Source organism: Ovis canadensis, chromosome 24 (genome assembly GCF_042477335.2).
Source record: "Ovis canadensis isolate MfBH-ARS-UI-01 breed Bighorn chromosome 24, ARS-UI_OviCan_v2, whole genome shotgun sequence".
In the NCBI taxonomy this organism is placed as follows: Eukaryota; Metazoa; Chordata; class Mammalia; order Artiodactyla; family Bovidae; genus Ovis; species Ovis canadensis.
Window position 1 is genome coordinate 28701250 of NC_091268.1, and position 12688 is coordinate 28713937.

At 42.8% G+C, this 12688-nt stretch overlaps 1 protein-coding gene across 7 annotated transcripts in view; it reads right to left on the bottom strand.

Annotated features, from left to right (window-relative positions):
• Nucleotides 1–12688, bottom strand: part of PARN (poly(A)-specific ribonuclease) — a 201326-nt gene that overhangs the window by 126188 nt on the left and 62450 nt on the right. For all 7 annotated transcript variants that reach the window (XR_011252660.1, XM_069570169.1, XM_069570166.1 and 4 more), the window contains exons 19-20: nt 1248–1303; nt 185–271 (exon numbers count right to left, since the gene is read on the bottom strand). Coding sequence is in view for 6 of the 7 variants with exons in the window: in XM_069570169.1 (XP_069426270.1) it covers nt 185–271; nt 1248–1303 (143 nt within the window). In the remaining variant the exon portion in view is untranslated. The remainder of the gene's footprint in view (nt 1–184; nt 272–1247; nt 1304–12688) is intronic.

Genomic DNA, 12688 nt, shown 5'->3' on the forward strand with positions numbered 1-12688 from the left:
GTCCTCAGGTCATATTGGAATAAGAAAGCAGCATACCAAGCTCCAAAAACTCTCTGAGTGAGATGAAAACTTTGCATATTAATCCTCTTTTATGTCCAAGCTAAAGCCATCTACATACTCTGACCACCTAGACCGTAAGAGGAGCAGGACCCTAAAAAAACATCTATACTTATTCTTGACTTACCAAAGGCACTGAAAAGCTGGTAAAGGTCACTGGTTTTCCATTCTTTGGGGAATGTCACATGGAGGACGTGATCACGTTTAGGCTGCACTACAAAACAAATTTTTGATGAAAGCTTGATGGCTGAAAAGGGGACACCTGACCAGCGGTTCATCAATGAAACTGAGCCCAGGCTAACTTGGAGAATCATTATGAAAGCCTTGCAATTACCAAATGAGCCTTAATGTCTATGTTTATCTAACTTAAAAAAAAAAAAAGCACTGTCCAAACTGAATGGACTGTTTGAACAGACGTAGTCCTGAGTCACAATCTTGTTTTCTAATCCCACACCCACCACTTGGCTGTGCAACTCAGAGCCAGAGGCCTAGCCACTCGTGGTTATTTCCTGGGGATGACAAGACTCAGCTCACACAACTGCTGCAAGGGTGACAGGTTTGAGCATTAAAACTAATACGAAGTGCAACACAGTATGTCCTCAAACTTCTACTGCAGTGATTATTATCATCGTGTATAAAGTGTAATTCCTCTGTTTCTATCTGCCTATGGCATATATTAAGGAAATTTACCAAGGCTACAAAAAGTGCAACGGAAAAGAACAATCGGAAGAAGCGACAACCACCTCTCAAACAGCGTGGTTGTCCAAGGTCTTCAAAGAGAAAATAAAAAAACCTAACCACAAAACTTAAATATATACATACTCAAACAACTGGAAAATAGAAAATGTACTGTTATTATCACGGCTAGTACATCTTGAAATCTATTACATATACAATGTATTTATAGAAAATCATGAACTCAGAGTGCTGAGTGAAAATGAAGTAATGATGAGAAGATACATATATTTTTTAATTCAACTCATGTATAAACTGCAAAATACAAGTAAAGAGATGGGTTAATCAAGGCCCAAGGGTAACATTAAGTTAGGCATACTATTCATATCAACCACAAAATCACTGGCTATTTGTAAGTGAATAAAGCTCTTTCTTCAGTAATTCTGTTCCTGTTATCCTTTCCAGACCACACACTTAAATGTGCAGATGCAATGAGAAAATAAAAATTCACTTACAGTCTGGTCCTTCCAAGTTTAGATACGGGATATCCATGACTCTCATAAGAAATAACCTACCAAAAGAAAAGGAAAATGGATAATGGATTAACTTCTTAAAAAAAGCAACTGATAAAAACATGTAGAAAATTCTTTCATAGAAGCTCCTTAATTATATTACCTTATTTCTAAAATCATTTTGTAGAGTCTTAAGATCCACTTCACATCTTTCTCTAGGGCTAAATATTAGTCAGACACGACTGAGCACACTTCTTGAGTCTGAAGTATTTATTATAAATAGAAAACAAAAACTGGTATCCCCAACACCTACAACAGTTCCTGGCACTCAGGAGCTACTCAATAAATATTAGCTAAATGAATAAAATTAGTCATCAAAGAGTCGAAACGAAGTCCTCTGCTGAACTGCCCTGTTAGTCCAGAAAAACTGAGAGAAAATGAGCCCTACAGCATGCCAACCATCTTAACTCCCTTGAACAACTGTCCCCACAAATCGTAAAGGTAATCCCTATGGACCGGTGCTTTGCGAGCTAGGAATGTGTCACCAGTGTCTTTCTTTTCTTCTTTTTTTAAAGTGAAATGCGATCATTGGATGAGTACTAATCTTACTGGGTGAACTGTCATTACTCCCATTTAAAACAAATTAAAAGCATGAAGCAAAATAATCCTTGGTAAAAACAAACAAACAAAAAACCTATCACACTGATAGAAATCATAGCAGGATTTATATATACTTTTTAAATGGATACAAAGGCACTTTTTAGAAGAGTGCTTCTAAATTACAGTGCTCCATAATGCCATTCAGTTTGCTTTTATTTGCAAGATTGTGGGCAAAATATCAGGCATTCTGTTGTCTGTAAGATGATTTTAATGAGTTTTATTTAGATAACGGCATATTGTGCATTTCTGGTAGCGATTGCATTATACAGCAAATTAAAAAGGCAATCCAAGTGCCCAACAAGCAATTAGTTTGGCTTCACTGACCTGCAATTAAGGCACATTATTACCAGGCATTCAAAAGCCAGGCAGGGCATGATCCAGTTTACAAATGGAGCCATCAGTATGAATACCACTGTTCTGTGAATGCCAGAAAAAACAAAGTCCTGGTACTCTGCGGTTTGAGGACTTGTTGCCTAGCCTACAATTTAATAAACCAAATCCTATGGCTAAGAAACCAAATTTATTTTTAGTTCACTAATTTAGGCTCAAGTGTACTATTCTGGCTCTGGTTCACCCAAGTTTAATCGATACCGCCTGCAATGCCAGAAAACAATGAGACATATAAAAGCATAGATTCCCCTCGAAAGTGGTTGTTATTACTACTGACAACCAGAACCTGATGAGTTAATCCTGGGTTAGAAGGATCAATATTTTTATGGTTCACATAATTCTCAGTTTTCCTTTTAGTAAATTGAGAGATGGCTCCCAACTCTACACCAAAAAAAAAAAAAAAAAAAAAACAAAAACCCAAAACAACTTTCAGTAAAAGTTGAAGAAACATATCAACCACTACAAAAATAAATTGTGTACCCAAACTTCAACAGAAGAATAAAAACTGAATCAACAAGATGTTCACTGTTATACCTTCAAAGGCACTAGTAATCAAAACCAACCTCCAGATTCAACAACGTGTGTGGGTGGGTAAATTATAGTTCGTCATTCCAACAGAATTAATTTCAAGATAACTTTCAAAAAATTCAAAACATCAGTAACTTGCAGGCCAATTTTTAATTTTTTTTAAAAAAGCACATTTTATACTATTGTGACAGCTTTGTAAAACACCCAATATCATTAAATCAAAAATAAAAAATACTCCCCACTCCCTGCTCTGAAAAAAAACAGCCAATGATTTTGGGAAACTGAGTTTTGTTCTTCAAAAATCCTTTTGTGATTATTTTTTAAACTTAAAAAAGAAAACAGAGGCTACCAGATCTGATAGGCCCAGGGGGAATAACTATAGAGATTTTCTTAGAGAAAGTTCAACTGAAAACACCGGTAGAATCAATCCTGTATATCCTGTGCACTACCCCACCTGCTGTGGGGAGACCAATATAAAGCAAGATCACAAGTTTGAGTGTGCAGCTGCTTTATTTCTTTTAAAAATACTGTTTTCCTCTAAAGGTCATGTGGCCTCACCAAGTTTAGAAAATCTATTGTCTTATAAATACAAACAAGGATCACATTTAAAAGCAGACTTCCCCAGTTCTCTCGCCATGTAAATATATATTTTCTTAATTTTAAAGATACATTTCGTCAAGCGTTACACTGGCTGTTTGTCCTTTAATATTTCATCTTGATTATAAGTTATCATTTCTGTTTAAACTCGGTAAAAATTTATTCTCAGCAGAAACACTCAAAAGATTTTTTTTAAGTCAGTTAATCCTATACTACCTTATTTGCTTATTCAATACTTTAACTAAATAGAAACCCCTTCCAAATGAATTATATTAATAGCCCTTCTCACTCATCCCTCCACCTTCATGTTTGGGCTTTACAGAGAAGCAAATCACCCCAAACCCTGGAGGAACATGCAAACCAATTCTGTCTGTGACTTGGCTGACAGCACCCCATGCAACTGGGAAACCGATTCTAAAACTGGAACTGAGCGTCTGTGGAACAGACCCAAAGTCAACTCGCCGAGGGCCTCCCTCTCCTTTTAGGCCAGACGGTTTGCAGGCCACTGCACTGGAAGCATCCCCGCCTGCCCTTCTGAGGGAAAATTAAAACATTTCATTGCATGCACCCCTCATACTGACTGGCTGTCAGATGGCCTACACTGACACCCTGGTATGATCTGATAAAACACCTCGTGTGTGGCTCATCTGACCAAACAGTTTTCATTTTAACGTATAAGAAATGCACTAGGAGAGCAGAAATACTGACAAGCACATGAAAGGATGCTCCTTCCCTGTGAATTGTATTGAAGAACAGTCTCTCCCAGAAGGCCTTTCATCTGCAGATATTGGAAACACACTCGGACCATCGCTTGCAGGAAATGTTATTTTTATTTCAGTGAAGATTCAGGGCGGCTATAATTTGGTAGAGACACACAAGACTGTGTGGGGCCCTGGCCACGTCCCTGCAAGCTTCCTGATGAAACACTATTTTTGCACTTATTCTCTGAAGGACTGACAATGATTCTGTCAAAGACTAAAATTAAAGTTCCCATCTGATACAAGGGCCAATCATACATTGGGATTCTATCCCAGTACACTACATGACTCATGTTCACATTCTAGATGCTATAAAATAAATTCTACCCTTTTGGGCATTTGTCAGTTTCTTAATGCTCTATGATGATACTGGCAATGTTGTTTAGTGTGGCTTTCAAACATCCGGACAGATCCAAGGGTGGAGCACAGCATACTCGGGGGTCATTCAGTCAGCAGACTGGGTGACTTCAGCTCAGCCTCTTAATAGGCTACACAGAATAGGCTGTGGACAGTGCCTTTGTGTCCAGAACAGCCACCCAGCTCTGCTGCCCGTATGCTGCATGGCACTCATGGAAAGTCATCTGCTGACATTCTTTTCTGACCATGGTGGTGTGACACTGTGACCTGGACTATGTTAGAAGGCTTGTAGTCACAGGAGAATTTCATTTCAGACTTAAAGCTTCTTAGAGCCTAGAACCTTGAGCACTTATCAAAATGTGTTTCCCCAGACAGGCATCTTGATAGGAATGCAAATTCCTGGGCCCCACCCACCTAAGTCCTACTGACTCATAACCTGGGAACTGAAAATCACTGGGTTCACAGAAAAAAAGTGTGTTTAAGACTGTTAATTTCCACAAATGATGATTCACTGATCAGGTGGGTAATAATGACTTGTGTCAACTTCTCCAAAAAAGGTATTAGTTTTAATGATTTGTTTGCAGTAAATTCTTGTGGCTTAAGAGAAACACAAAACTATCACAACAAACGTCAAGGACTCCCTCAACATCCAGGCAGCAATAACATAAGGCTTCCACCATTCCCTGAAACCAGGAGGTCAATTGTGGCAAACAGCTAGGTCCTCTGCAAGAGGTCAATTGGGGGAAACAACTGCTGACCACTGTTTTCCTCATTTTGAAGAAGAAAGTAAAAAAAAAGACAGCATAAACTACTCTCTTGGCAACTCACTGGCAAAAGTCCAACCCTTTCTATGACTTGGCGACAAAGCAGCCCCTCCGGCATCACAAGCTTTAGCCTCTAATACGGACCCCAAGGCTGGCACACACATACACAGACTCTCCAAACTTGTCAAAATTCTCCGACCTTACCAACAAGCTTCAGACCCGGATTTTGGCAAGCACAAGACACACTGAGCAGCTCAAAAGAGGTACACTAAGGTCAAAGGGTATTCTTTGATGACACAAGAGCTTGTCTTGGACTGTGGCTTATCTGAATCATTTGCAGTTGTCCAATGTGAAAATGGATGGCAAACAGTGCTAGTATTAACCTGCTTTATGCAGCTGTGCTCAAGAAAACATAAAGGGCAAAGGTGACATTTAAATGCAGACAGGAAGTCCTGAAGGTGATTCAGGAATATTTTGCACAGAGGCTCAAACCTCTGGGAACCACAAAGATCATTACAGTTCATTAAAATTCCACATGACCGAGTCTATATACACGTAAAGCCAATAATTCTATTCAGAAATGAAAGGAAATATTTCGTTTTGCTCCTGCAGCAGCATGGTTTCCACTGCTGCTAAGTGATGGCAGAAAAAGACAGTGGATCAATGACCTGCACTTGGGGCCACTCAAAGAAACAATCAGCAGGACTTCCCTGGTAGTCCAGCGTCTAAGACTCTGCACTCCCAGTGCTGGGGGACCCTGGGTTTGATTCCTGGTCAGGGAACTAGATCCCACACGCTGCAACTCATGATCCCACAGGAGTTCACATGCCTCAACTAAGGATCCGGCATGCCGCAACAAAGACCCGGCAGAGCCAAATAAATAAATTTAAAAGAAAAAGAAGAAAAGAAACAACTGGCAAAAAACCAGTTAATACCCAGTGCAGGGCAGTGGCTGTGCAGCTGACAGAAGGCCGGACACATGGATTAGGCTGTACGTGGACCACGATGCTCACCTGAGCCGCCACTGAAGACCAGCAACGCCATGCTGCTAACCACTAGTGTTAACGTCTTTTGAAAAATCCTTTACTGAATTTTTTTTAAGTTACCAAATTATATAACAGTACTATCTCAATTAATACATGAAATAGAGATAGAAAACACATTAGCAGGAAATACACCAAATGACAGTTTTGTTTTGTTTTGTTTCATTTTGGCTGGTGGAATTACAAGTGGGTAATTTGTGCTTCAATCAGGATAAGAATATATTACTTTTTAAAAGGACAGGTTCCTGACTAAAATAAGCGTTTGTTACGGCTCATTCAGCCTTCTCTGATCCTCTGGTGTCTGGGGGACAGGCACCAAGTCCTATCATACAAGGAACGAGCAAGCAGCTTTTTCCCACTCCAGCGGCTTACCCTTGGCCATCATGGGAGCAGAGACAGATTCAGACCCAAAGTTTCCCCATTACTGCTGCTGCTGCTGCTAAGTCATATCAGTCATGTCTGACTCTGTGCAACCCCATAGATGGCAGCCCACCAGGCTCCCCCGTCCCTGGGATTCTCCAGGCAAGAACACTGGAGTGGGTTGCCCTTTCCTTCTCCAATGCATGAAGGTGAAAAATGAAAGTGAAGTCGCTCAGTCGTGTCCGACTCTTAGCGACCCCATGGACTGCTGCCCACTAGGCTCCTCTGTCCATGAGATTTTCCAGGCGAGAGTACTGGAGTGGGGTTGCCACTGCCTTCTCCATTACTAGTCTTACACTAAAGGCCTCACCTTCTCTCTGCCAGGTACTCCCTTACGCTTCAGTTGTGTCCAACTGTGCAACCCCGCCAGGCTCCTCTGTCTGTGGAATTCTCCAGGCAACAATATTGGAGCAACTTACCATTTCTTCCTCCGGGGGATCTTCCTAACCCAGGGATTGAACCCACGTCTCTTACATCTCCTGCACTGGCAGGTGGGCAGGTTCTTTACCACTGGTGCCACCTGGGAAGCCCACATCCCCCTCACATTGGGCTTCTAACCTGAGCTCTTCCCACAGCCTCACGTGAAACAGTGAGCCTCTAAGGGACAAATGAGGACACGTGTCCTGAATCACCTCTAGCGCAAGAACTCGAGATGTACAATCTCAGACATAGGCTTTTGTCAGTAGTTTTTGGCAATGCTCTAAGGGCTGATTAAATTATAGCTTCGTGCAACGGGGCAGAGTCCAGATATAAGAAACAAGGTTGCTTTCTGAGAAGAGCTTTGGGTGGACTGAGGAAGGCAACCAGGATGAAGGAGCAGAGAAGACAGCCATGCTGCTGCAGGTCAAAGGACAACCTTTCCACGTCTGCAGTGCAGAACCAGCTGCTACCCGGGCCTCGGGCCTCGCGGTCACACCCGCCCCGCACACCATGATCACCATCAGGAAAACCTGTGAAACGGTGCATCTTAGGGGTCAGTGAGATAATGAGGTATCTGAATACCAGATATTTTCTGTAAGGTCAGATCTGTACACATACACACAGGCTTGAATGATCTAGAAGGATTTCTGATGTTACAGCCTGTCTTCATAAAAGAGGACAGTGTTTACTCTGGTTCTGCCTGAGCAAAAGGAAAACCCTCCAGCCCCCAAACTTTTCATTCTTTCACCTAGAAACTCAGTATTTCATTTAAAGAGTAAACATATGCATTTGTTCAAGACTACACGTCTCTTCCTAAAAAGCTTTACCTCAAAGAACAGATTTCCAAGCAAAACTGAACTCCTCTTATGCCACTGCAGACCAGAATACGGAGATGCCGAGTACAATCTCATCTCAACACGATTTGAGTGGTGAATTAATTTGCACCTAACTCCAAGTCCCAAGCCTTCCAGAGGAAAATTGAAACCTTTAACGACTGCCAGCTCTACTGTTCTTGCAAATGGTCTTGGTATTTCCTTCAGGGCACAGCAGTAAAAAGCACTTCATGAGAACCGTGTATGCAAGGGCTCATCATTATACATATTTATGCGCCATAAAAAACTAATTTTATCATCCAGAGTAGGAAGCATGCAGACATCGCTCACAAAATAAGCTCATTTATTTCACTCGCTAAAGCTCTTGTGTAAAATGAGAGGGCAACCACTGGGTAGAGGAGTCACTGTGGCACCAGTTATTTTCATTTCACTCGGGGCGGGGAGAGGGGTGCACGCGCAATTTCCAGTCTAGTCACTTGATGTCTTGACAAATAGAGCATTACCCGACATTTGTCCCAAAGCCAACTCATGTCCCTTCTCGGAGATGAACACAAGAAACAAGGGGGGGGGTGCGGGGAAGAAAGGCAAAAGGAAAGAAAGTCAGCAGCTCGTTTAAACAGTCTCCATCAATGAACCATATCAAATTACACCAAATAGAAGTGTTAAACTAAACATTGTACAAAGGCAACGGCTGCTGGACCTATAAAACAGCAGACTGTAAAATGTCAGAGGAAACTGGTCGTACTCGATCCGGTGGTCCAAGTCAACATCTTTTAGAATCACTGCTCAAGCCAAACATGCAGACAAAGAAACCTTTCAGTGACACTAGCATTGTCTCTTAAGAAAACGTCCTACTAACTGTCAAGCCGTCTCTTTTAGAGACTGATGCTCTGGAGTAAGAATCCTATCCCCAGCTGAGGACAAACCTGGGTTATCCCAGACTCAACTGTTTCTGGGGCCCTCTGAGGCCTCAGCAGATGGCCTCAGCTTGCAAATGAGGGACCTTATTACCTACCTCCTCAGGGATGCTGTCAGAGAAGGCAATGGCACCCCACTCCAGTACTCTCGCCTGGAAAATCTATGGACGGAGGAGCCTGGTAGGCAGCAGTCCATGGGGTCACTAACAGTCAGACACGACTGAGCAACTTCTCTTTCACTTTTCACTTTCATGCATTGGAGAAGGAAATGGCAACCCACTCCAGCGTTCTTGCCTGGAGAATCCCAGGGATGGGGGAGCCTGGTGGGCTGCTGTCTATGAGGTCGCACAGAGTCGGACGAGACTGAAGTGACTTAGCAGCAGGGATGCTGTCAGAAATTATAGTCGCTGTGGGTGAAATACTCTGAACCATGGAAGATGTTCAATAGAGAAGATACTTGGCAGCTAGTCTAAATTCCCTCATGGCTCAGCCAGTAAGGAGTCTGCCTGCAATGCAGGAGACCCAGGTTTGATCCTTGGGTTTGGAAGATCCCCTGGAGAAGGAAATGGCAACCCAGTATTCTTGCCTGAAAAATCCCATGGACAGAAGAGCCTGGCGGGCTACAGTTCATGGGGTTGCAAAGAGTCAGACATGACTAAGCGACTTCACCTCTCTTCACTCTCTCACTTCTAAATTTCTTAGGGTACCCTGCTAACCTCTGACTCATATAAATTAACTGTGAAACAGTCTTGGAAATAACTATGACCTACTTGCTTACAGCCAGGGCCAAAGCAAGGCAAGGACTACCTAAGAATACTGACTTTACTACCAACATGCCTATAAATGGGCCTCCAAAAAGATAGGTCCACAGCCTAATTCCCAGAACCTCTGAATGCTGTCTTCTTTGAAAAAAGGATATTAGCAGATGGAACCAGAAATTAGGTTAAGGACCTTACATGAGGACATATCCTGAACTATCCAAGTATACCCTAAATACCATCACAACTGTCCTTACAAAAGAGAGAGAGACAGGATACACACAGAGGGGGAGGCAGAGACTGGAGTGACACGGTGACAAGCCGAGGAGTGCCAGCATCACCAGGCCCTAGAGAAGCAAGGAACAGATCCTTCACAGAGCCTGTGGAAGGAGCGCAGCCACACCTATACCCTAATTTCAAACTTCTGGCCTCCAGAACTGTGAAAGAATAAATGTCTGTTGTTTTAGGTCAGCTACCAAGCTTGTGGAGATTCAAATAGGAATCACAGGAAACTATGATGATATCCTGCTAAGAAGGAGGCAAGCTGCTTAAACAAATATCCAGGGACTCATTTTTTCTAACCTCTACAAATTGTAATGATAAACAAGTTATTAAGCTAGAGAGACATGTACTTTCAAGCCAATCCAAGGCTAGAATGGGCCCACAAGCAGACAGCCCTTGGGGGCCCACAGGGCTAGCATACCGACTAGAGGTATGTGGCATGGCCTATACCCATATCAAAAGTGGCCTTCTGATAAAGCCATGGAAGCAGCTTGCCCGATAAATCTTTAGGAAAACAAGGTTGCTAGGCAGAAATTAGATAAGGCAGTGTCAGTTTGAGGCAAGCACCCCTTGCCTGGAGAACTCAACAACTAGTTTGGAAACAAGCACTAGTTTCTAGTCTTAAGAAGCCCCACACTCAAGGCTATTTTCATGTGCTCGAGACTCACCTTGTCTTTCACCTTTATGAAAATCAGGGCACTCACTTTTGGGGCAATCAAACCAAGCCAACACTGATTTAGGAAACCCAAGGTGTTGTTTCAAAAGATTAAGATCTCACTGGAGCAATGAGTTGCTCAAGAAGAAACAGCTCACACAAGGACAAATTTGTAGATAGAAAAGCAGGTGAGAGGTTTACCTGGGGCTGAGGGGAGCCAGGGGATGAGGAATTACTGCCTAATGACCACAGTTTGTTTGGGGTGAGGAAAAAGTTCTGGAAACAGGCAGTGGGACAGCTGTGCAACACTGTGGATGTACTTACTGCCACTGAATTGTACGCTTAAAAATCGTTAAAGTGGCAAATTGTAGGTTACATACAGTTTACCATAATTTTTAAAAAATGCATAATGTTATATACCCCAAACCACTGAACTGTACACTTTAAATGGGTGAACTGTATGGTGTGCAAATTTATATCCCAATAAAGCTGGTAAAAAAACAAAAACAAAAAGAAACCACTTTCAAAGGGTCACTTAGTAAATGCTACTTCTTTACTTTCCTCTCCCAATAAAAATCTACAACTAGAAATGCTGCCCAGCCCAAAGACTGAGATATGACCATATGCCTCAAAGGGGGAAACAAAAAGCAAAAAAGACGTACATGCAAATCTTCCTGAGCACCACTGAGTTACAAGCACGCTTTATCCTCCTCTCCCTATTTTTTCTGATCAAGGCTCATAACTGAATACAAAGCCCACCTTATAGGAGGCCTACAGTACTAAAGATATGATTATACGGTATTTCCTTTAAAAACAAAAAGCTCTCCATTTGTTCCCAGCATCTGGTCAACAGAAGCACCTCTTCAAAGTACAAATGTCCCCAAAGCAGTGGCAAGCTGACTGAGGCCTATGACATGTCAGGCACTGTGCATTTTATACACATTCTCCCATGGCACTCTGACGGCAACCCTACCCAGTGGGTACCATCATTCTCAACTACAGATGAGGAAGCTGAGGGTAACTTGCTCAAGGGGTTCCAGGTACAGAGAGCGGGGCTGGGATTCAAATCCAGGTACCTGATCCCAGAGACCACAACTGCTCTCTATTACACAGTACCCTGAAGTGAAGCTGTTCTACTAGAGAAATTAACCAAATGATTTTAACACGTGAAACACATATAGAAACCCATCATGTTGAGCACTGTGACACCCACAGGCAGGTCTTCCCAAAAGCACAAACTGTGTTGCACCTCTCACTCGCTTATGTTGTAAAGCTGGAAAGCTCTTGGGGGAAATTACTCTAACACTTAAAACAATGGACTTATGGGCTTCCCTAGTGGCTCAGTGGTAAAGAAGAATCTCCTGCCAGTGCAGGAGATAAGGGTTTCATCCCTGATCCAGGAAGATCCCACATGCCGCAGAGCAACTAAACCCATGCACCACAACTACTGAGCCTGTGCTCGAGGGCCCGGGAGCCACCAACTACTGAGCCCACAGGCCACAGCTACTAAGTCTGAGCACCCTAGAGCCCAGGCTCCACAACAAGAGAAGCCACAGCAATGAGAAGCCCGAGCATTGCAACTAGAGCAGCCAGCACACAGCCCGACTAGAAAAAGCCAGAGCAGGAACGAAGACCCAGCACCGCTAATAATACACAAATTACATTATTTTTTAAAAAAAGAACCACAATGGACTTAACTGATACCCAAGCTTAACAGGATCTCAGGTAAAGACATATTGGCTCCATCCCCTAAGATGCTAAAACCTGAAGCAATTGCTAGGAAGCTTCCCAGGTGGCACACAGTAAAGATCCACCTGCCAATGTAGGAGATGCAAGAGATTTGGATTTGATCTCTGAGTCAGGAAGATCCACTGGAGGAGGAATTGACAACCTCCTCCAGTATTCTTGCCTGGAAACTTCCATGGGCAGAGGAGCCTGGCGGGCTATACTCAATGGGGTGACAAAGAGTCGGACACGCAGTCTGAGTGACTGAGCACGCACGCAAGACAGACTGGCCTTGCCTTCTTGTTGCTCCAGCACCTTTTACTCCTCCGTATGAGAA